This window comes from Hyperoodon ampullatus, assembly GCF_949752795.1.
Source record: "Hyperoodon ampullatus genome assembly, chromosome: 2".
In the NCBI taxonomy this organism is placed as follows: domain Eukaryota; kingdom Metazoa; phylum Chordata; class Mammalia; order Artiodactyla; family Ziphiidae; genus Hyperoodon; species Hyperoodon ampullatus.
The window spans coordinates 26,477,025-26,502,017 of record NC_136915.1 but is presented as its reverse complement, the minus strand read 5'-3'; the positions used below and the strand labels follow the sequence as shown (position 1 = coordinate 26,502,017).

At 43.0% G+C, this 24,993-nt stretch overlaps 1 protein-coding gene across 1 annotated transcript in view; it reads right to left on the bottom strand.

Annotated features, from left to right (window-relative positions):
• Positions 1-3,491: 3,491 nt before the first annotated feature.
• The window catches only part of KPNA6 (karyopherin subunit alpha 6), a gene marked incomplete at both ends in the record, with an annotated part of 41,493 nt that continues 19,991 nt past the window's right edge, over positions 3,492-24,993 (bottom strand). Inside the window, 13 exon segments of the mRNA XM_079698144.1 lie at positions 3,492-3,679; positions 5,616-5,794; positions 6,821-6,948; positions 7,270-7,395; positions 8,961-9,039; positions 9,220-9,383; positions 9,899-9,998; positions 10,907-10,995; positions 12,540-12,671; positions 13,667-13,761; positions 14,997-15,096; positions 15,502-15,594; positions 16,429-16,562. Coding sequence (XP_079554270.1) covers positions 3,492-3,679; positions 5,616-5,794; positions 6,821-6,948; positions 7,270-7,395; positions 8,961-9,039; positions 9,220-9,383; positions 9,899-9,998; positions 10,907-10,995; positions 12,540-12,671; positions 13,667-13,761; positions 14,997-15,096; positions 15,502-15,594; positions 16,429-16,562 — 1,607 coding nt within the window.

Genomic DNA, 24,993 nt, shown 5'->3' with positions numbered 1-24,993 from the left:
GAGTTTTCATATTAAACTGGTTTGGCTTAAGAGAAAATGAAGGTCAGTGCCTGAGAGCCTTCTTTTGCTCTTCCTTAAGTGTGGTAGCAGCTATAATCTGTGCAGTTCAGCTCTAAATAGGGCTCTTGGAAAGAGGCTTCCAGGGAAAAGAAAACAGGAGTAGATCTAAAGGTTCTAGGTAAGGAGGAACACAAAGGGTCCCTGAAAGCTGAAGTCATCAACACCTGTTACTTGGGTCTTTTGTACCCACTGCCTCAAGTAACTAGGCTGGCCAGGTGAGGGTGGAACCTATGTGGTTCTAACAGAAGGTTGCAGTCAATACCATGGCCAGTCAGTCAGCGGGGATAGCTCAGAACTGAAGGCAGGCTTCTAAGACCAGAGAGCCTGTTAATACTAGAGAAGATGACATGGGGGTGGGATGCCCAGAAGGGCTGGCAATAAAGAATAGCTGGCACTGTTCAAAACAGTATTTGAACACTTTAGCTAAGAAAAAGGCTCCTTGTCCCCTTAATCCACATCTAAGTATCTCCAACCCGCCAGAAATCTTAAAATGGACATAGGTATGTGCCGAAGTATTAAGATTCCAAACACAAGTCTTCTCAGGCTACTCCCTACAGCAGGTTGGGGAGCCCCTCCATCCCTGTAACATCCATTCAGAAATCTGTCAGAAAGCTCTGACTTCACCTAGGCCAGGGTCTGGAGTCCAGATGGGGACTGCCCATGAAGAGTGGCTGTCAAGCCTGGGCTAAAAAGAAATATTTTGCTTCCCAAGATGGCCAAAGGAGAGGAGGAGACACAAAAGATGATGTTACTGCCTCTGTGGGCTGGAAGAACTTCACCTGTTGACTGAAAAGTGGGTCAGAGGAATACAATGGGAAAGCACGGTCTGAGGAAGACACTAACAAAGGCAAGCTCCTAGAGGCCATGTTTATCTGAAGAGAAATTTGTCCTCGTGCCCTGGGAGACTTCAGCCTTTGGAGTCCTTGTAGAAAACAGGCTTCGAGCAGTAGCCCATGATCAATAGAGTCTTCTCTTTGGTGCATGGCCCAGATCTGAAGCAGAAGTAGATTTGGGAGGAACAGCTGGGGAAGGCAGGATGTGTATGTCTCACAATAAGAATTTGGCCCCAATGTCAGGGACTTAATTATTGCTAGAGATGTACAAAGTAGATCTTACTAAAATAAAATGCTCTGCCCTTTGGACAAGGACAAGGGGTGGGGGGTGGCTTTCTTCTGAACTGTAGGAAAATGGTTTTGTAATGGAGTCGGCAGGCCAAGTGAAGAGGGTCCTGCGCCTTGCCTACCTGGGAGAGTGGGGTTGGTAGTTATCATGGCCAACCTGCAGAGCAGCATCTGACTCACTTAGGCGGTACAGCACTGGTGTCACTTTTCAGTGATAGCCACCAGCCCCAACCACCTTTCTCAGAAAATGCCTCTGGAGTTGGATCTCAACACTGGAAAGAGAGGGCAAATTCAAGACCAGTGGCCAAAAACAACTGAATGTTTTATCTGTAAGCAGAGTGGCATGGATTTCACCTGAGCCAGAGGGGGTTTGTGTAGCAATGGGAGCAAGAATGGGATTGTTTCTGGGGAGGGGAAAATACAGTTTGGAGCAGGGCACCTCTGCCTGACCTCTGTGGGGAAGCAGGGACAGAGAGATTGTGCCTTCAGCTCCACCACTGGCCTACACTTAGCCAACAACTTCCTCCACCCCACCCCCAACACCTGGGCTTTACTATCACATGTAATCCATTGAAGCACACAGGCAAGCCATTGAGGCACTGCAGTAGCTCTACTCAAAGGGGAAAGAAAAGGCATTAGGATTATATCTGTCACAGGAAGGGTAAAATCCAAACCATGTACAAGGATCCCAATCAGGGAAGACATCAATCACTCTCAAAAAAAGTCCTGAGGCTGCTAAATTTCTCAGATAGGAGACGGCAGCCATCTGTGATAACTTATGTGGACAAGGGCGTTTGAGACTGAATCTGAGGAGGCAGACTGCTTTCTGGGTTTCCTGATGTAAGCAGGACGCTCAGTGGTAAGGACTAGAGTGGTAGACTTCACCGGGCCCCGGGGCCATCCTTGCTCCCTCCATTCAGGTACTAGGACAATCAGACCAGGCTGCCCTGCTATATAAAGGTTCCAGAGCTAAGGGTTGGTCCCTGGTGATGGCCCGGAACCCAAGCAGAGAGAAGGATCAAGGTCAGGCTTCCTGAGCAAAAGAGCTTCCACATCTCTTTTTGGTCTTCCTCACAGTATCCTACTCACAGAAATTACAGAGACAGTTCTTCCTCTTGAGACCAATTAAGGTTGACCTACGTAATATATAGAATATAAAAAAATACAGAACTTTTTGACATTCTCTCCTTTGGAAGTAAAATATACATGATCCAACTACGGAAGAGGAAGAAGAAGAAAGGCCAAAGGCAGGGATCCACTGGCTATCCCAATACATGACACTCTCACTCCAACCTCCTCTGCAACTTATGGGTCACCAGAGCAAGGACTTTCTCCTCAGGAGAAAGGAAGGACCACAGCCCTCTGTCACGTGCTTAGGAGAAAATACAGCTACCTCAGAGGTTCATCTCTACTCTGAGGGGAATTTTCAAGTAAACAAATGAAGTTGGGTCGCACCATTGGAAGGTGGGTAGGAAACATGGGATCAGTAGCGACACATGGGAAGCCCCGTCTGAAGGCCTGTGTTCCTCTCCCCTCACTCCCACTGGTGTACGTGCCCCAGGAGAGTGAAGGGTATCTCCCAAACTAAAGAGGTCTGGGCAAGGGGTTAAAGGGAGGGAGGGGCCTTTGTCTCATGGTGACCTCCCCCTCAGTCTCTAGTCCCAGACAATGCTGGCAGCTGGGATTCCTAAAACCAGGAACTCATGGCTCTGGGAAAGAGCAATCGTAATACAAGAAAAATGTGCAAAAGAAAAAAAAATTAAATAACGCAATCCAAGCATACAAGATTAATATTCTGTCCGAGCAAGAACACTTTGTTTTGGATTTCTCCCCTCCCCTCCCACCCCTGACGTGTGGAATATTCCATCTGCTCAAGTACCCAAGATAAGAGTTACAGAGATCAGGGCAGAGGACTGGGAAGGATGAAGGAAGATAAAACGGAAGGAAGTCACCACTAAAGAAAAAAAATAAAAATAAAAAAGGTGCAAAATTGATTACCTCAGTCCTCCTTTGTCTACCCCTGGGCTCCTGGGTTAAAGACATATGTGCAGCCAAAATCTAGTGTAAGGAAGAAAAACCCAACACGTCCCCTTCTTGTCACAAAACCCAAATGTGAGCCTCAGATGGTTCTGTCTGTCCAGAGGGTGCTCCCTCCAGGGAAGGGGGCGGAGCAGGTCAAGAGCACAGTTTCCAGGGCAGCAGAGGTGTGTGGTGGCTGATGGTGGGGGGGCTGGTTTCCCGCCCACCAGAGGGCTGCTTTTCCGCTGGTTGGTGGTGCTTCCCATCCCCTCCCCTCCCCGGAGGCAGACATTATAGCTGGAAGCCCTCCATGGGGGCCTCAGGCTGCTGGAAGATAAACTGCTGTTGCGTTTCATCCACTTGGGGAGCCAGGCTGCTATCATCATCTTCTACGCCAAAGTAGTGCTCAATGAGGTCAAAGGCCTTCTGGTAGATCTCCTGGTTCTCATGGCTCTGGAGAAACTCAATTTTATCCAAGCCTATGGTGGCAAGAAGAAAGGAGGGAGAAGAGTAAACTTTGAGTGCTTTTCTATGGGTCCATGAAACAATCTATTTTTTCCTTCCCTGAGTTATGTTAGCATTTATAAACACAAGTAATATGATCAGATCTCTCTTTGATCTGAAAGAGGAGAGCCGAGATCTTTACCTAAAATGACATAACCCCAAAGGAAAAAGACCAAAATGTCAGTTATAAACCGGAGAGTCTAGTCCCGATTCTGCGTTTAACCTGGGCAAACCATTACTGTTCCGAATCTCTTGGAGATGAGTCATGAGTCAATCCAGCACTAACAGACCTTGCTAAGGAAACCATACACAAAACGAAAAGACAACCTGCAAAATGGGAGAAAATATTTGCAACCGATGCGACCGATGAGGGCTTAATTTCCAAAATATACAAACAGCTTGTATAGGTCAATAACAAAAAAACGAACAACCCAATAAAAAAATGGGCATTAGGGACTTCTCTGGTGGTCCAGTGGGTAAGACTCCGTGCTCCCAATGTAGGGGGCCGGGGTTTGACCCCTGGTCGGGGAACTAGTTCCTGCATGCATGCCACAACTAAAGATCCCGCATGCCGCAACTAAGATCCGGCGCAGCCAAAAATAAATAATAATAAATAAATAAATATTTTTAAAAAATGTATGTGTTGTAGGTGTACAGAATCTTAAAAAAAAAGGGCAGAAAACTAAATAGACATTTCTCTAAAGAAGACATACAGATGGCCAATAGGCATGTGAAAAGATGCTCAACATCACTAATTATTAGAGAAATGCAAATCAAAACTACAATGAGGTATCACCTTATACCAGTCAAAATGGCCATCATCAAAAAGTCTACAAGGGAATTCCCTGGTGGTCCAGTGGTTAGGACTCAGTGTTCTCACTACCGGGGCCCTGGGTTTGATCCCTGGTCCGGGAACTAAGATCCTGCAAGCCATGTGGTGCAGCCAAAAAAATTTTAAAGTCTACAAATAATAAATGCTGGAGAGGGTGTGGAGAAAAGGGAGCCCTCCTATACTGTTGGTGGGAATGTAAACTGGTGCAGCCACTATGGAGGTTTCTTAAAAAACTAAAAATACAGCTACCATATGATCCAGCGATCCTACTCCTGGGCATATATCTGGAGAAAACTGTAATTCGAAAAGATACATACACCCCAGTGTTCATAGCAGCACTATATACAACAGCCAAGACATGGAAGCAACTGGAGTATCCATCAACAGATGAATGGATAAAGATGTGGTGCATATATATAATGGAATATTACTCAGCCATAAGTAAGAATAAAATAATGCCATTTGCAGCAACATGGATGGACCTAGACATTATCATACTAAGCGAAGTAAGTCAGACAGAGAAAGACAAGTATCATATGATATCACTTATGTGGAACCTAAAAAATGATACAAATGAACTTATTTATAAAACAAAAAAAGACTCACAGACATAGAAAACAAACTTATGGTTACCAAAGGCGAAAGGGTGGGGAGGGATAAATTAGGTGTTTAGGATTAGCAGATACAAACTACTATTAACAAAACAGATAAACAACAAGGACCTCCTGTATGGCACAGGGAACTATATTTAATATCTTGTAATAAACTGTAATGGAAAAACAAAACAAAAGAAAGAAAAGAACTTGCTGCTAGAAACTCAGCTGAAAACATGCCTTCCAGCTCCTGATTCTATTATCAATTCTGGAGCTTTATTTTTGCATCTGTACCATAACCTACTTACTAGGTAGAGCCTATCAGAAACAGAACTCATCTACTGCTCCTCAGAGGAAATGGAACTGGTGGGATAAAACCTTGCATTCAATGATGACCCCCTCAAAACACACACCCTCACATATGTATACTATTTCAGAGTTTCTCTCTACTTAAGGCAGACGTGAGGCTGGGGAGAGGGCACCTACCATAGGCTTCCTCAATGAGGCCACAGTAGGGATTGACCCCTGAGCCACTGCGCTTGCCCTCTTGCTCTCCGAGCCGAAGGATGTTCTCCAGTCCATTGAGGGCGACTTGCACAATCTTTGAATCCATCACAGTCAGCAAGTCGCACAGGGGTTTGATGCAGCCCAGGGAGACCAGGTACCTGAGGGGCAGAGACCAGGTAAGTTCTAAATTAAGACAAGGCAAGGAAGGTGCCAGGAAGGTGCTATGGGGCCTCTGGGTCTCCCTCACACACATCAATGCTCTCAGCAATTCACTCTGACTGAGCTTTCATAACCACCCATCCTTTACCTCAATCTCATCACCCTCCCAGTGCTACTGGTTTAGTTCATTTCCATGTAGAAGGCTGCCATGGATTCCTCCTCTTTGTCTCTAACGTCTCCTTGCTGCAGTATTACCTACTTTGAACACATCATTTCCCTGCCTAAAATTTCTGTAGTCCCAGCTCTACAGTCATAACAATACAATCTGGCTCCTAACCTTTTCTAGCTTCCCCTCTCATTATTCCCTTCCGAGAATATTACATTCCAGTCAAACAGTAAAGGTCTCCAGGTTTCTGATTTTTGTACCTTTACTTATGCTTTCTCCTGTCCAAAATGCCATTTACAACCCTGTATCCTCAAAAGCTTCACTCAGTGGCTATCCTTTTCTCCTAAGGTTTTATTTATAATGAATATATTCCCCTTCCTAAGCTACAAGCTGAAGGCAAGGCACTTCTCCAATTCCCACCACTCCTACTCAAGTTGATAATGGAAACCAAAATCAGAGAGTATCCTCGCACAAAATAGCTTTCCTATTTGCTTCTCCCAAGTATCACTGCCAAAAATGATTTCCCAAAGAAGCTGCTCTGAATGAGCCATAGCATGGTTCTCTTTCATTTGTATGGATAATTGAGAATTACACAGATTTAAATTCTCTTGAGGGTAGAAAGAGGCAGAGGAGAGAGATATCTGTCATAAGTTTCCATTCTCCAGGAGGGAAAAGAGGTACATGGTTTATAGGAATATACTTCAGATTCCCATGCTACACTCTAGCAGCTCACCAGTTAAACCCTACTGGACAGGGGCAGACCTATCCCACAAAAGGCAGTTTAGAGGTCACATGTGAACTGTGAGCCAAGAGGTAGAGTACACATATCACTCAAGACGATGGGAAAGGACTGTGATACCTGATTTGTTCAGGGGTTCCTCCTGAGGTGGCATTGGTGATGGCCCAGGCTGCCTCTTTCCTTGTACGGAACTCTGCTTTCTGAAGGATTTCAATCAACACAGGGAAGATATTTGCATCTATGACAGCCTGAGAAGAAATGGGGGGTGGAGGGTGGGGTGTGGGGGAAGAAAGAAAGTCACTTCAAGAAGGGTAAGCAAATCTAGACCCCAAATCAGCTAAAAGATTAAGACATCTTCCCCTTCCTGAAAGTTCTTTTCACATAGGTAAGATGCTACAGAGGAACCTGGCTTCTGTTACACAGAATCTTTGACTGATAGCATCAATTGACCCCAATTTAAAAAGGGAAATAAATTTTTTCTTCTAGAGGGCAATATCCCACAATGTCTCATGTTCCCAGGCCTTTCTACCTGCTGTCCCCCCCACCAACTTCCCTCCTGCTTGTTCTACCTGTATCTGAGCCCTGTTGCCAGCAGTGATATTTGAAATGGTCCAACAAGCTTCCTTTCGGATTGACTCCTTGGAGCTGCTCAGCAAGTGGAGGAGGCAAGGGAGGGCTGAACAGTTAAGAATGACCTAGAACACCAAAAGAAAAATTAGATAAACTGGACTTAAAATCAAAATTTTAAACTTTTGGGTACCAAAAGACACCATCAACATAGTGAATTACACAAATCACAGAATGGGAGAAAGTATATACATATCATATATCTGATAAGGATTAATATCCAGAATATACAAAAAAAAATTTTTTTAAATGCAGGTGGCCAATAGGCACATGAAAAGATGCCAAACATCACTAATCATTAGGGAAATGCAAATCAAAACCTCAGTGAGATACAACTTCACGCTTATTAGAATAGTTATCCTTAAAAAATCCAGGCCATGCAAGTGTTGGTAAAGATGCGGAGAAATTGGAACCCGGTACACTGCTGGTGGGAATGTAAAATGGCACAGCCATTACACTGTTTTGTGTGCAAAACAGTATGGTGGTTCCTCAAAATCTTAAACATAAAATTACCATGTGATCCAATAATTCCACCTCTGGATATATACCCAGAAGAACTGAAAGCAGGGACTCAAACAGATACTTGTATGCCAATACTCAATGCAGCATTATTCATACTAGCCAAAAGGTGGAAGCAACCCAAGTGTCTACCAATAGATGAATAAATAAACCAAATGTAGCATATGCACACTTGGAATATTATCTAGCCACAGAAAGGAATGAAGGTGTGACATGCTAAAATATGGATGAACCTTGAAAACATTATGCTAAGTGAAATAAGCTGAAACAAAAGGACAAATATATATGGTTCGGCTTATATGAGGTAACTAGAGTAGTCAAACTCCTAAGAGACAGAAAGTAGTATGGTGGTTACCAAAGGATGGGGGGGGGCGGGGAAATGGGAAGTTATTATTTAAAGGGTACAGAGTTTCAGTTTGGAATGATGCAAAATGGTGCAGATGGATGGCGATGATGGTTGAATAAAAATGTGAATGTACTTAATGCCAGTGAACTATACTTAAAAATCGTAAAAACAGAAAAAGTTATGAATATCTGTACACACAGGCACACGCGTACACACACAAACACAAAAGAATGACCTAGAAAATGAGTGTGGGCTTGAGTGAGACTGCTCACCTGTAAGAAATTTGTTAAGAATTCCACAGAATTATACAAACTACTCAAGACGCAAAGAATACTCAGATCTCTAGCCTTTGAACAGAGAAACACTGTATACTGTGCTCTCAATGGAAGTGTTACTAACAGGAGAGTAACATGAGACATGGGATCCTAAAGGTCTAGGAAGTAGGGGTGAGGTTCCATAGCTTTTAGTATTTCAAAGGTACCGTAACTCAAAATCTGTTAACAATTACTTTACAATGTCCCAGGTAGTGAGTCAGGTTATTCCATTTAGTTTTTCTTCAATAGCACCCAATGGATGATGACTTGCTTCCAATTTATAGAAAAAAATGAAGGCAACCAAGTTGCCCCCAAATAATATAGAAAGTGGCAGAGCTGGAATTTTTCACTCAAGCCTATGCTTTCTCTCCTAGATCATGTTGCCTCCTACCAGGACCAAAGTCTGTGGCAGGGAAGGATTTTGTCCATAGACAGCTCTCCTCCTCCTCCTTACCTGGGTCTGGATGTCATCCCCGGTGACGATGTTACCCACAGCTCTCAGAGCAGGAGAAGCCACTTTGTTATCGTTGTGCCTACAGAGGAGGGCGATCTGATCAGTAGAGGGCCAGCACATGGCATTCAACTCGGCTGACCACCAAGGCCAGCAGCACTCATGGCTCCAGACCTTTGGATAGGGCAGCAGACTGCTGACTGCAGTTCTGAGCTTGGAGAAGCTTAGGGAATCTGTACCCTTTCTAACTGAGATCACTCACATTAGAAGCTCAACCAATCTCCGGCAGACTCCAGAGTCTATGACTGCCTGGATCTTCTCGTTGGGGCCATCAGACAGATAAGAAAGGGCCCAGCAAGCATCTGCCAGCAAGTCTGAGTCGCTGCTGAAGAGTAGGCGAGACAGCACAGGCAAACAGGGGGAGACCTGTTGGAAGCAGAGAGAGAGGGACTCAGGCGGACATGGTTACATCATCTCTACCACTAACCCTAAAATTGCTGAGCCCTCCTCTACTAAGTAAGTCTAAGATCTGCAGATTTCTACTACATTAAACCATCAGGCCCACATTTTCACTTTACCATCCAGGCATTTGAGATCACCTACTTCATCGACGACTGCCTTTTTCAGTTTCCCAAGGATGAGACTCGGAGGGTTCCCCAAAGACTTGAAAACTCCCATATCAAAATTCCCCCATATGAAGGAACCTGCTTTCACTCAGGAATTGGTAAGAAGCTCTCTTGGAACTTCCCTGGTGGCACAGTGGATAAGACTTGGTGCTCCTAATGCAGGGGGCCCAGGTTCAATCCCTGGTCAGGGCACTAGATCCCACATGCATGCCACAACTAAGGAGCCCGCCTGCCACAACTAAGACCCAGTGCAACCAGATAAATAAATAAAGTATTAAAAAAAGAAAAAAAAAAAAAAAAGAGAAGCTCTCTTACCTTTGCAAACTCTGGGGGTGGGTTCTTGCCTCGGCACAGGTTTGACAGGGCCCAGACTGCATTCCGTGTCATTGTCAGTCGTGTGGACTTGGTAAGCAGCCTGAAGGGGACAGCAAAGCCAGATCCTGAGCAATGATGCTCTTTGCATAGAGCTGTTGCCTACGAACCCCAGGAGCAAATCCAATCAGACCCCTAAGACTCTAGCAGCCTGTTTCTTCCTACCCATAGATTTAAGTTAAGTGAGCCTGTTTGGCCCAGGAGGCCGACCTACATCTTCACAGAGGATTAGGACCAGCTGTGGCTTATTAAGACCATAGCTAATAAGGACAAACAGAGGGCTGGACTGTGAGTAAGCATGCTAAACGTTTAAGATAGGACATACTGTGTCCCTAACTGTGGCCACAAGTTCTAAACAAGAGTATTGTTGTCTTTGGAAATAAAAGCTGAAAGTTTACTGTGAGGGCTTTAGCCATGCACTGTGGAATGATTTTCTATGACAGACCCAAGAAGTAGTTATAATAGTAGCCTATGAGATTGTGGCCTCTCAAGAAAAGCTCCTCCCTCTGTTTTGGTTTAGATGTAGCTCTACTATAAGGGTACAGAGGAAGGGATGGGAGCATCCAGATGACTCTGCAAGGGGTCTTAGATCTGTGGCTTACAACAGAGCTCTCCAATGTACTAGGCATAAACCCATAGCAAATCAATGCATTCCGTAGAGAAGGTTAGACTCTTCCAGATGGGCTAGTCCTTGCTCTCTCCTCTGGCTCAACAATGAGACAGGTATGACCAACATGAGATTCTACAGTGCTACAAAGTGAGGAAGCACAAGACACAGACCAGTGACACAATCTTCTTACTCTCAAAAGATACTATCTTTTACTCTGGCAATGAGAATGCACTTTTATCATTTTTGTATTCACTCATCGTCTTAAGGTAAACTGCTCCCCAAAGATCTGCCACATGGCTGCCAGAATGATACCCCAGGTGCAGATGATAATAATTACTCACGTTAGCAAAGGATTAAGGATGGAACAGTTCAAGACGTAATCTCGGCAAACGGAGCTGTCTCCAGCTATGTTTCCCAGTGCCCAGACTGCCTAAAAAAGGGATGATGGAACTGTCACCCACAGAGCCTAGTGGCTTCTGTGAGTGCTTTATACTCACAACTACAGAGTGACACCCACCAGTAACCAGGACAAACACCCCATCAAGACCTGAAACACACTAAATAAGCTCAGGTACCCTCCTTGTTAAAATTGAGCACTTGCTCTATGAGGACTTTTTCTCTGAGAGTTCCTGGTTCATTGGGGAAGGCAGGCTGACATCGTACTGCAGCCAGAGAAGCCAGACCAAGACCTCCTTATCCCCACCCCCCAGAAAAGGAGAAAATGATGGGAAAATTGCATTCTTGTAGCCTCATAGGACCAACCCTATATGTAGTAATATAGGAAAAAACCCTAGTACCACTCTCCACTTCTATCCAACCAGTGGAAGAAATGGAAGTTGGGTTTTTATGATCTGTAGGTGCTGAGAAATGGGTATTGTGGTGTCTTTTTTTCAGCACCACCTCCGATGCCCAATGTGTGGAGTATTTTCTACACCAACAACCAATTCTCTGATACCAACTGGGTCAATTCAGTTAAATTCTGACACTAACTCGGGTTAGGGCAGATCCCACAGGCTAGGGGCTCAGTCCCACAAGACTGCCCTCAATTTAGATGCTAGCTGCAATTTCCAGGTGCTACCCATACTTCTTACCAACTGGCTATAAATTCAGGAGTTCCACAATCTCCTCCTCAGGTTCAATAATTCACTAGAATGATTCACAGAACTCAAGAAAACACTTCACTTACGTTTACCAGTTTACTGTAATATATACAACTCAGAAGAGCTAAATGGAAGAGATGCACAGGGCAAGGTATGGGTTGAGGAGTGGGGTTGCACAGAACTTCCAAGCCCTCTCCAGGCACGTCACCTTCCCAACACACTGAGTGTTCACCAACCCAGAAGCTCTCTGAATCTCACTGTTCAAGCCTTTTTATAACCCAATCTCTAGCCCCTCTAACCTCCCTGGGGAGGGTGGGGTGGAGGGGTGGGAAGAGTCGGGGTGGGAAGAGTGGGGGTGGGGTGGGGCTGAGAGTTCCTATCCTCTAATCCTAAATTTGGTCTTTCTGATGACTAGACCTCCCTTCCTGAAGCTATCTAGGGACCCACCCGGAGTCACCGCATTAGCACAGACTCAGGTGTGTCCCAAAGGGGCTCTTTAGGAATAACAAAAGGCACTTCTATCACTAAGAAAATCCCAATGTTTTTAAGAGCTCTTTGCTCTTAACCTCTTAACTGGGGATAAGGACAAAATATACTTTTTATTATACCACTGGTACCATCAAGAATTAAGTCGGGGTTTCCCTGGTGGCGCAGTGGTTGAGAGTCCGCCTGCTGATGCAGGGGACACGGGTTCATGCCCCGGTCCGGGAAGATCCCACATGCCACGGAGCAGCTAGGCCTGTGAGCCATGGCCGCTGAGACTGCGCATCCGGAGCCTGTGCTCCGCAACGGGAGAGGCCACAACAGTGAGAGGCCCGTGTACCGCAAAAAATAAATAAATAAATAAAAGAATTAAGTCAAATTTGGGCATTACCTGTTCCTGTACATCCTCAAAGTCCGAGTTAAGCAGCTCTATAAAAATGGGGACAGCCCCTGCTTCAATGACAATTTTGGTCTGCTGAGAGGTTCCAGAGGCAATGTTTGTTAGAGCCCAGGCAGCTTCAAACTGAAAGTGAGATTAAAGCCATGAGTGAGAGGTCATTCCAGATGAGCAGCCGTGCCTACTCGCTGGCTCAGAGCAATAAGCCTCCTGCCCCTGACTTAAAAACAAAAACAAAAAACCACACAAGCCTTTCCCTCTCCACCTTTAAATGACAGGAAGAGGTACTGGCAGTGATATAACATAATGGGAAGACAGAATTGGGCTTCCATGGTCCCAGGTCTAGTCCTGCACTACCACAGCACCCATGAGTCCTTTGGCGAGTCACGTTTTTATTTCCCGAGCTTCACTTTATTCATCTCTGAAACCAGGATAAGAGTGAGATGGGTCTCTAAAAGTCCCTTTCAGCCAAGTTTCTAATAAGTTCCAATGGATTGACTCATTACCCATAATGGGAAGACAGAATTGGGCTTCCATGGTCCCAGGTCTAGTCCTGCACTACCACAGCACCCATGAGTCCTTTGGCAAGTCACGTTTTTATTTCCCGAGCTTCACTTTATTCATCTCTGAAACCAGGATAAGAGTGAGATGGGTCTCTAAAAGTCCCTTTCAGCCACGTTTCTAATAAGTTCCAATGGATTGACTCATTACCCATTTGTGAGAAGAGAGACCCAGAAAAGCTAGATGGTTCACCTCAGGGTTAGAAGTGGACTAGAACCTCTAGGGTTGGCCAAAAAGTTCATTCAGGTTTTTCTGTAACATCTTATGGAAAAACCCGAACGAACTTTTTGGCTAACCTAATATATTTATATTTATAATTTATAATATAACCTCTGAATAATCAGTCTGTCATATTCTGGTATCTTTCCTCTGAGATTGTTTTAGGGAAGAGTTTGTGGGTCTCTTATTTGATTGAGGTCAAGACCTCTGAGGTAACAGCATCTCTTAAATGTTCCCTCAATATCTCGTCTATATCCTAAGAGATGTGTCTGTAGAAACATGCCACTACAATTTCTTGGCAAAAGGGCTTTCATCTGGTAACTCTCCACCCCAGGCCTCACCTGTAATGTACAATTCTCATTCCTCTTCAGAAACTCCACAAACCGATCCACCACTCCTGGAGTATTGATAACTTCATCTATTGGAGGACTAGGTTCTGGAAGAGGGAGAGGAAAAGTCAGGAGAGGCTTTGGCTAATGCTTTCATGGGGGTAAGTCCACCATCCTTCCTAGATACTCCTGATCATCCTTCTAAACATTCCCAAACTCCCTTTTGGTGAGGTAGTTTTAACAATAGCTGGTCATGGGGCTTCCCTGGTGGCACAGTGGTTGAGAATCTGCCTGCCAATGCAGGGGACACGGGTTCAATCCCTGGCCCGGGAAGATCCCACATGCCGTGGAGCAACTAAGCCCGTGCGCCACAACTACTGAGCCCGCGTGCCGTGACTACTGAAGGCTGTGCACCGCAACTACTGAAGCCTGCGCACCTAGAGCCTGTGCTCCACAACGAGAGAAGCCACCACAATGAGAAGCCCGCGCACTGCAACGAAGAGTAGCCCCCGCTCACCGCAACTAGAGAAAGCCCGCGCGCGACAACGAAGACCCAACGCAGCCAAAAATAAATAAATAAATATATATATATATAAGAAAAAACAATAGCTGGTCATTTTTGAACTGTATAAAATAGCTGAGATGCCAAAGAGTAAAGCCAATCCTAATTTAACTATGCTCACCTTTGGCTTCCTAAACCTAAGCAAGTAACTAACCTTACTTACCTAAGCAAGTAAAGAATTAAGGGAGAGAAGACCAAGGGAGGAGCAACCCTAGCCTAAACACTTCCCTTCCAAGACCAGCATTCTTTTCTTGGGAGGAAGAAAAGTCAGGGAATATTTTTCCCATCATACATCACATTTTTACTGAGCACAAACTATATGCCAGACATGGTTCTGGGTACCGAGGATACAGGAGTGAACAAAACCAAAAGTCTATGCCGTCGTAGAGCTTATATCCTTGTGATGAGAAATATCCTGTTATGTTAGAAGGCAGTAAGTGTAATAGGAAAAAAAAAGAATAGGTAGGGCGGGGTAAGGAGACAAAAAAGGCTGCAGGGGTGGGGGGAGCTGCAATTTCTGATAGTGTGTCAGGGTAGGCTTTACTGAGAAGGCAGGATCTGATCATAGAAATGTAGCAGCTGTCACACAGTTATCTGCAAGTAAAGGATATCAGGCAGAGGAAATAGTGCAAAGGTAAGAATGTGCCTGGCTTGTCCAAGGACACCAAAGCCAGTAGGGCTACAGCAGAATGAGTGAAAGGGAGTAGTTGATGAGGTCAGTGAGAAGAAACAAGATGCTAAAGTCATGCAGGGCCCCCTGCGGAAGACTAGGCTTTGTACCTTTGGAGAGCAGTTTCCGGAATTTCTGTGTGGTTGCTAACTGCAGGTCAGAATCATCAGAAAAGAGCATCTCCACCATCTCTCTTGTGATCACGCTCTCCTAGAACATAAAACAGGTTCACAACTTTGCAAACCAATACTAGAGCCAGATATGAGCCCGTAATCCTGTTTGGAATCCTGCTTTCTAAAGACTTTAGGGCAAGGGGAAGGGGTAACAGCAGGCTCAGAAGGTGTTTAATCCACAGCTGCTTCAAGTTGGAACATTTGGAAGTGATTCTTAACCTCTGAGGCAACTGATAGCCTCCCTTAAATGTTTCCTCTGGTGTTTCCATCAGAGATGAATCCTTATTGACTCCGTAAGTTGACCAGCTACAGAAGGGCCCACGGAATAAAGAGCTTAGCATGGTTGTTGGTAAAACTAACTAGATGATGTGAACTGACCAATTTCTGTTCTGTAGAAGCAGGTACTTTCCAAGCTTGCCTGGGAAGCTTGCAAGGGTCTTACCCCAGTGGTAGAGCTCACATAGGAGTCCATGAGGAGACTATCGAACATGGCGGCTTCTTCATTAATCAGCTCCACATTTCTCCGTTTAAAAAGCTGAAAATAAAGAGAAGAGATGGTGGTAAGACTTCTTACCGAAACAAAGAAAACAAAGTATGACCCAATGTTAAATTATGGCATAACTGTCAAGGAATGCTACTGTATGAGAAAATGCCAAGCTTAATATACTGATATGGAAAGACATTCAAGGGCTTTACTTTCTATGTTCTATGTTAGATTGTTAACATATGTTCTATGTTAGATTGTTTACATTTTTGGAGAACATTTTTATAAGCAAAAAAAAAAATCTTTTAAAATTCCCGTGCCCTTTGTATAAAAGGTGATGCATATAAAAGGCTGTGAAGGAAAGAAATAATGGTAAAGCAAAAGGGTGGGCAAAAGCAGTTTAGCATCTAGACCTGGGCAAGGAACCAATTTGGTGGTGGCTTGTGGTGCATGGTGCATGGCAGAGTGTAGACGATGAGGCATTAAAACAGTCTCAGTTCTAGGGAGACTTACAAAGAATGGACTCAAGAAATAGAAGTAAGGCAGCCCAGATGGCTGACAAAATTCTTAAAGGGCCAGGCTTGGGGCTGGGCCTTGACAGCCAGATCTAACAGTGACTACTGGGTAAAAACGAGGGGTTAGCACTAGAATGTTATATTGAAGACATAAATGATGTCCAAGTTGTTCTAAATTATGGAAAAGGAATAAGGGACAGTTCTTTCTCAAAGCTTCCAAAATTTCTTTACAACAAAGGAAGCTGGATGAGTGGCCCACAGAGATAAGCTACTTTCCCAAGAGGAAAGTGAGAGTGCAAGGTGGAGGTCAACCATGGTGGCTGGCCTGCCTCCCTGAAGAGCACGTTTGAGAATACTTGGGCTAACCCACTTGTTGCTCCCGTTTCTGCTTCCGGAGCTGAATGCCCTCCTCCTCTCTTCTTCGCCTCATTTCCTCAGGGTTTAGGGCATTGTTCTTATAGCTCTTCATTCGATAATTGTCTTTCCCTGGGCTCGCCATGGTCTCTGGAAGAAGGGAAGATACAAACATATTGGCAAAGGCTCTTAGGAGGACAGCATTTCCTTCTCACTGGCTTCTTTCCCTACCCACCCTCCCCTTCTCAGGGGGACTCACAGGTTCCCAAGGAGGCCTAATAATCTCAGTAACTGCACCTGACATCTCTAGTACCACCCCCACACAAACAACAACACAACACAGTCTCCTTTAATCATAACAAACTTATTAAGTAAGTGCTATTATAGCAATTGATATAAGCAGAGGACTTAAAAGGTGTAGGCCCTGGAGGCAGATTGTGTGGGTTCAAATACCGGCTCTTCTAATTCTTAGCTGTGCAACTTTCAACAAGTTGCTTTAACCTCTATGCCTCAGGAGCTCATCTTTAAAATAGGGATATAATAATTCCTATTTCATAGAGCTGTTAGAAGGATCATATAGCTTAATACATGAAAATGGAGTTGTCAGAAGGATTATATAGCTTAATACATGCAAAGTACTATTTAGAACAACAGGCATATGGTAAATGCTCACAAGCTATGATCACTTCTATGACAAGACAGAAAAGTTGTATGACTTGCCCAATAAACTCAAATATATTTAACCTACCCAGGTGATATACGTTATAGTGTACCCAATTCAGTGGAATACCATGTATTTTTTTAAATAACTCATGTGGCCACCCATCTATATTTTAAAGAAATTTAAAATTTTATTCTATAATATTTGCTACATACAAAAAAATGAAACATAATGTAAAGTTACCAAGCAAAATAATACAATGAGCATCTGTCAACTCACCACTAAACTTAAGAACTAGATTATTAATATGCCTGAATCTAGTAGTAGGGTCTTCCCCTATCCCAGGCCCCTCCATCCCCACTCCAACTCCAGCCAAAAGAAAACTGCTATGATGAATTGTCATTATCTTTGCTTTTTTTGTTTTTATTAATCACATATATGTTTACCCCTAAATATTATATCATACTATGTTTAGTCTACTGAGAACTGTCGCTCCTTCACTGTTTTTTTTTTTTTTTTTTTTGCGGTACGCGGGCTTCTCACTGTTGTGGCCTCTCCCGTTGCAGAGCACAGGCTCCGGACGTGCAGGCTCAGCGGCCATGGCTCACGGGCCTAGCCGCTCCGTGGCATGTGGGATCTTCCCAGACTGGGGCACGAACCCATGTCCCCTGCATCGGCAGGCAGATTCTCAACCACTGTGCCACCAGGGAAGCCCCTTCCACTGGGTTTTTAAGATTCACCCATGTTTTTGCATGGAGCTGTATTTCTTTAATTTTTCCTATGTCATATTATTTTATTGTATAAACACATTATAATTTATTTGCATTTCCCTGATGATTAGTGATGTTGAGCATCTTTTTCATGAACCTGTTGGCCATTTATACGTTTGCTTTGTAAAAGTGTCTATTCAGGTTCTTTGCCCATTTTTAATTGCATTATTATTATTATTTTTGCTATTGAATTGTGTGAGTTCCTTATATATTTTGGATATTAATCCCTTATCAGATATATGGTTAGCAAATATTTTCTCCCATAGGCTGCCTTTTCACTTTGTTGACCATTTCTTTTGCTGTACAGAAGCTTTTAAGTTTTCTAGTTCAAGCTTTCTCATTTATGTGATCCTACTTATTTATTTTTGCTTTTGTTGCTTGTGCTTTTGGTGTCATACCCAAAAAAATCATTGCCAAGACCAAGGTCTTTTTTCCTGTGTTTTCTTCTAGGAGTTTTAACAGTTTCAGGTCTTACAATTAAGTCTTTAATCTATTTTGAGTTGGCAAATAACATCTTAGTCTTCACTTCCCAGACCCTCTGAAATAGTCTGCAGATCACACTTTGAGAACCGCTGCTCTAAGGAATGAATTGCTGGGTTTAGGCAAGTGAATGTTAAACTTCACCAGATAGTACCACGTTGCCTTCCAATGTGATGCCAGTTCACACTAGCTCAGCAATACGTACCAGGTTCCCACTGATGTATATCCTATTACTCAGAATTATCACTTTTGCCAATCTAATGAGTATAAGGTACTTCACCGGGATAATGATTTGCATTACTAATAGGGTTAGATTTTATGTTTATTAGCCATGTTTCCCTTTCTGTGAAAAATGTCTGTTTATGGTACTTAGAATATTTTTCTATTGAATTACTTGTCCTTTGCTTATTGATTTATAGTTCTTTAGATATTCTAGTTATTAACCATTTGTTAGTTATTTGTATTACAAATATCTTTTAGGAGTTTGTATCTTTTCATTTTTTGCAATTTTCACTTTATGGAGTTCTTAATTATAATGTAGTTAAATTTTTCTTTAATACTTAGCTTTTTCTGTGTGTCTTGTTTAATAAATCCTTTCACACTCTCAAGGTCAGAAAGATACCCTCTCATGTCTTCTGAAAGTTTTAAAGCTTGCCCTTTACATGCCGGTGTTTCATATACCTGAAATTTGATTATTTGTGTGTGTATAAGCTTTAGGAAGTTAACACAAAGTCTGAACATTAATGACTTAGGTACACAGGTTAGGGAAAAAAAAAGAAAGGAGAGAGAAATCATACAGCAGAGAGAACCAACAAGGCAAAACTGGGAACTTTCAAAAGATGAAAAATAGTCAAGTCTCTGGTGAGATTTCTTAAGAACAAAAGAGGACACAAATAATGTTAGGTAACTAAGATTGAAAAGCGAATATGAGCAACTTTATGCTAGCTAACATGTCTGAAAAGACAAATTCCTAGAATAATATAACTTGCCAAAAGTGACTCAAACAGAATGTGACTAGCCTTATAACCATTAAATATACTGAATCAGCACTAAAGAATATTCCCACAAAGAAAATGCCAGGGGCTTCCCTGGTGGCGCAGTGGTTGAGAGTCTGCCTGCCGATGCAGGGGACACGGGTTCGTGCCCCAGTCTGGGAAGATCCCACATGCCGCGGAGCGGCTGGGCCCGTGAGCCATGGCCGCTGAGCCTGCGCGTCCGGAGCCTGTGCTCCGCAACAGGAGAGGCCACAACAGTGAGAGGCCCGCGTACCGCAAAAAAAAAAAAAAAAAAAAAAAGAAAATGCCAGGTTTAAGTTGTTTTACAAATGAGGTTTTAAAAAAAATAAATTTATTTATTTATTTATTTTTGGCTGCACTGGGTCTTCGTTGCTGTGCGCGAGCTTTCTCTAGTTGTGGTGAGCAGGGGCTACTCTTCATTGCGGTGTGCGGGCTTCTCATTGCAGTGGCTTCTCTTGTTGCACAGCACGGGCTCCTAGGCGCGTGGGCTTTAGTAGTTGTGGCTCGCAGGCTCTAGAGCTCAGGCTTAGTAGTTGTGGCACATGGGCTTAGGTGCTCCGCGGCATGTGGGATCTTCCCGGACCGGGGCACGAACCCATATCCCCTGCATCGGCAGGCGGACTCTCAACCACTGCGCCACCAGGGAAGCCCTGGATTCTATTTTTAATTAATTAATTAATCAATTAATTTTTGGCAGTGTTGGGTCTTTGTTGCTGCACATGGGCTTTCCCTAGTTGCGGTGAATGGGGGCTATTCTTTGTTGCGGTGTGCGGGCTTCTCACTGTGGTGGCTTCTCTTGTTGCGGAGCACGGGCTCTAGGTGAGCGGGCTTCAGTAGTTGTAGCACGTGGGCTCAGTAGTTGTAGCTCGTGGGCTCTAGAGCACAGGCTCAGTAGTTGTGGCGCATGGGCTTAGTTGCTCCGCAGCACGTGGGATCTTCCCAGACCAGGGCTTGAACCCCTGTGCCCTGCATTGGCAGGTGGATTCTTAAACACTGCGCCACCAGGGAAGTCCTGGGCTTTCTTTTTTTTCCATAAATTTATTTATTTTATTTATTTTTGGCTGTGTTCGGTCTCCGTTGCTGCACGTGGGCTTTCTCTAGTTGCGGTGAGCGGGGGCTACTCTTTGTTGCAGTGCACGGGCTTCTCACTGCAGTGGCTTCTCTTGTTGTGGAGCATGGGCTCTAGGCGCGCGGGCTTCAGTAGTTGTGGCAGGCGGGCTCCTTAGTTGTGGGCTTAGTTGCTCCACGGCATGTGGGATCTTCCTGTATCAGGGATCGAACCTGTATCCCCTGCACTGGCAAGCATATTCTTAACCACTGTGCCACCAGGGAAGTACCGGAAAGGACATTCTTTTGATAACAATACCAAAGAAGGATAATATGAGAAGGTCCTATACTTTTCCTATATCACTTATGAACAAAGATACAAAAATTCTAAATAATATTAGAGGGAGGTGGGGGAGAGATAAATTAGGAGTTTGGGATTAACATACACATACTACTATATATAAAGTAGGTACACAACAAAGACCTGTAGTTCACTGTATAGCACAGTGCACTACACTCAGTAATTTGTAGTAACCTATAATGGAAAAGAATCTGAGAAAAAATATACATATATATATATATATGTATAACTGAATCACTTTGCTGTACACTTGAAACTAACACATTGTAAATTAACTATACTTCAATAAAAAATAAAATAAAAAAGAAGATAATGAAATAACATCATTAACTGTACTGAAAAAAACTGCCAAACTAGAATTCTATGCCCAATGAAAACACTTTCAAAAATGAAAGTGAAATAGACTTTTTCAGACAAAAGCTGAGACTGTCTCTAGCAGACCTGCACTAAAGAAATGCTAAAGTTGTTCAAGCAGAAAGGAAATGATACCAGAAGGTTACTCAGATCTTCACAAAAGGAAGAATACTAGAAATGGTAAGAAGTAGGTACATATACAATAACTTTTCCATTAAAAAAATTTCCTTAAACCTAAGAAGATAAAATGAGAATTATAAAAAATAATCCAAAAGAAATCAGGTAAAGAGGGAAAAAAGAACCAAGAACATACGACAAATAGAAACTCATTTCCAGAGTTACAACATTATAATATTCAAATGTCCAGTTTTTAATTTAAAAAAAATTACAAGGCATACAAGGAAAGAGGGAAGTATGGTCCATTCAAAGGCACAAAATAAATGGACAGAAACTTTCCCTGAGGAAGCCCAGACACTAGACAAACTAAGACAAAGACTTTCAAACAACTGTCTTAAATACACTCCAAGAGTTAAGGGGAAAATATGGACAAACAACTAAAGGAAATCAGGAAAACAATGCTGAACAAAATAAGAATATCAACAATAGAAAAGGAACCATGGGGGCTTCCCTGGTGGCGCAGTGGTTGAGAGTCTGCCTGCCGATGCAGGGGACACGGGTTCGTGCCCCGGTCTGGGAAGATCCCACATGCCGCGGAGCAGCTGGGCCCGTGAGCCATGGCCTCTGGGCCTGCGTGTCCGGAGCCTGTGCTCCGCGGCGGGAGAGGCCACAACAGTGAGAGGCCCACGTATCGCAAAAAAAAAAAGAAAAAAAAGAAAAGAAAAGGGAAGGAACCAAAGAGAAGTTCTAGAGTTGAAAAGTATAATAACTGAAATGAAGAATTCACTAGAGGGGTTCAACAGCACATCTGAGCAGGCAACAGACAGAAGTAGCAGGCTTGAAGACAGGAAAATTGAAATTATGCAGTCTGAGCAGAAAGGGAAGAAGAATGAAGAAAAGTGAACAGAACCTAAGGGTCCATGGAACTCCAACAAGCAAATCACAATATATGCATTTAGGGAGTCAAAGAAATGGGAGGGAAAGGGAAAAAGAATTCTGAAGAAATAATGGCAGAAAATTTCCTAAATTTAGTATAAGACATGAATGTACACATAAAGATACCCAATTAATCATGAGAAAAATTCAGACCCACATCTAGATACATAATCAAACTGTTGAGAGCCAAAGACAAAAAGAAAATCTTGAAAGCAGTAAGGAAGAAGTGACTCATCACATATAAGCCAACTTCTCATCACAAACCATGAAGTCCAGAAGGCACTGAGATTTTTAAAGTGCTAGAAGAAAAAACTGTCAAAGAATTCTGTATCTGACAAAACTGTCCTTCAAAAACAAGGGAGAAACTAAGACATTCTCAGATAAAAGCTGAGAGAGTTTGTTAACCACTAGACTTGCTCTATAAGAAATGCTAAAAGGGAGTCCTTCAAGTTGAAAATGAAAGGAAATGAAAGGACACTACACAGTAACTTGAAGCCAGTAAAGGTTAACTACATGGGGAAATACAAAAGCCAGTACTATAGGATTTTTGGTTTGTAATGCCACTTTTAATTTCCTACATGATTTAAAAGAAAAACATAAAATAATTATAAACCGATGCTATTGGGCATACAATATATAAAGATATAATCTGTGACAGCAACAACATAAAGAGGGGATTGGAGCTGTACAGGAACAAAGTTTTTGTATGCTCCTGAAGTTAAGTTGGTATCAATCCAAACTACATTGTTATAAATTTGGGATGTTAAATGTAATCCCCATGGTAACCACAATCTCTATATATAAATACATATACACACACAAAATAAAAATTAAAAATATACACAAAGGAAATGAGAAGGGAATGAAAACAATTCACTACAAGAAACCAACTAAATACAAAAGGCAGTAATAGAGGAAGAAAGGGAGAAAAAAAGCCTAAGACGGGCTTCCCTGGTGGCGCAGTGGTTGGGAGTCCGCCTGCTGATGCAGGGGACACGGGTTCATGCCCCGGTCCGGGAAGATCCCACATGCCGTGGAGCGGCTGGGCCCGTGAGCCATGGCCGCTGAGCCTGCACGTCCGGAGCGTGTGCTCCGCAATGGGAGAGGCCACAACAGCAAGAGGCCCGCGTACCGCAAAAAAAAAAAAAAGCCTAAGACATATAGAAAAAAAGAACAAAATGGCAGAAGTCCCTCCTTACCAGTAATTACATTATACATTTTTTTTTTTTTTGGCTGTGCCATGTGGTTCAGGAATCTTAGTTCCTCAACCAGGAATCAAACCTGGGCCCCCAGCAGTGGAAGCACAGAGTCCTAACCACTGGACCACCAGGGAACTCCTGAGTAATTACATTATACTTAAATGGATTAAACTCTCCAGTCAAAAGGCAGAGATTGGCAGAGGATTAAAAAAACATGATCCAACTATATGCTGTCTGCAAAGACTTACTGTATATCCCAAAATGCAAACAAGCTGAAAGTAAATGGATTAAAAAAGATATTTATGCAAATGGTAACCAAAAGAGAGCTGGGATGGCTATACTACTATCAGATAAAAAATTTTAAGTCAAAAACTGTTACAAGAGTCAAAGGAGGACATTACATACTGATAAAAGTGTCAATTCATCAAGAAGATATAACAATTATAAATGCACCACCTAGAGCCCCAAAATATATAAAGCAAACACTCACATAAGTGAAGGGAAAAACAGTTCTACAGTAACATTTGGAGACTTCAATACACCACTTTCAATAATGAATAGAACCTAGACAGAATATCAATAAGGAAATAGAAGTCTTTAACATTATAAATCAGGTAGACCCAAAAGACATATAGAACACTCCCACCCAACAACAGCAGAAAACGGCTTCTCAAGTGTGCATGGAACGTTCTCCAAGACAGACCGTGTTAAGCCATAGTCTCAACAGATTCTAAAAGATTGAAATCAGACAAATTATCTTCCTTCACCACACGGAATGAAGCTAGAAATAAATAACAGAAGGAAACTAGAAAATTCACAAATATGTGGAAACTACAGACTCTTAAATAATAAAGTCGGAGAACTCACACTTCCTGATTTCATAACTCACTACAAAGCTATAGTAATCAAAACTGTGTGATACTGGTGTAAGGATAAACATATAGATCAACGGAATATAACTGATAGAAAAGAAAAGAAAAAAAGAATTGACAGAATAGAACAGAGTCCAGAAATAAACTCACACATCCACAGCCAGCCAACTGATCTTTGACAAGATGTCAAGTCCATTCAATGGAGTAAGAATAGTCTCTTCAACAAAAGGTGCTGGGACAACTAAATGTTCAGATCCAAAAGAATGAAGTTAGATCCCTAGCTTACACCATACATAAAACTCAAAATAGATCAACAACCTAAATAAACAAGCTAAGACTATAAAACTCTTAGAATAAAACATAGGGGTGGGACTTCCGTGGTGGCGCAGTGGTTAAGAATCCTCCTGCCAAAGCAGGGAACAAGGGTTCGAGCCCTGGTCCGGGAAGATCCCACATGCCGCGGAGCAACTAAGCCCATGCACCACAACTACTGAGCCTGCACTCTAGAGCTCGCAAGCCACAACTACTGAGCCCACGTGCCACAACTACTGAAGCCTGCATGCCTAGAGTCCGTGCTCCACAACAAGAGAAGCCACCGCAATGAGAAGCCTGCACACCCAAGGAAGAGTAGCCCCTGCTCACCGCAACTAGAGAAAGCCCCTGCACAGCAATGAAGACCTAACGCAGCCAAAAATAAATAAATAAATAATAATAATAATAATAATAATGGTCAAAATGGTGAATTATATTTGACCACAAAAAACTTTT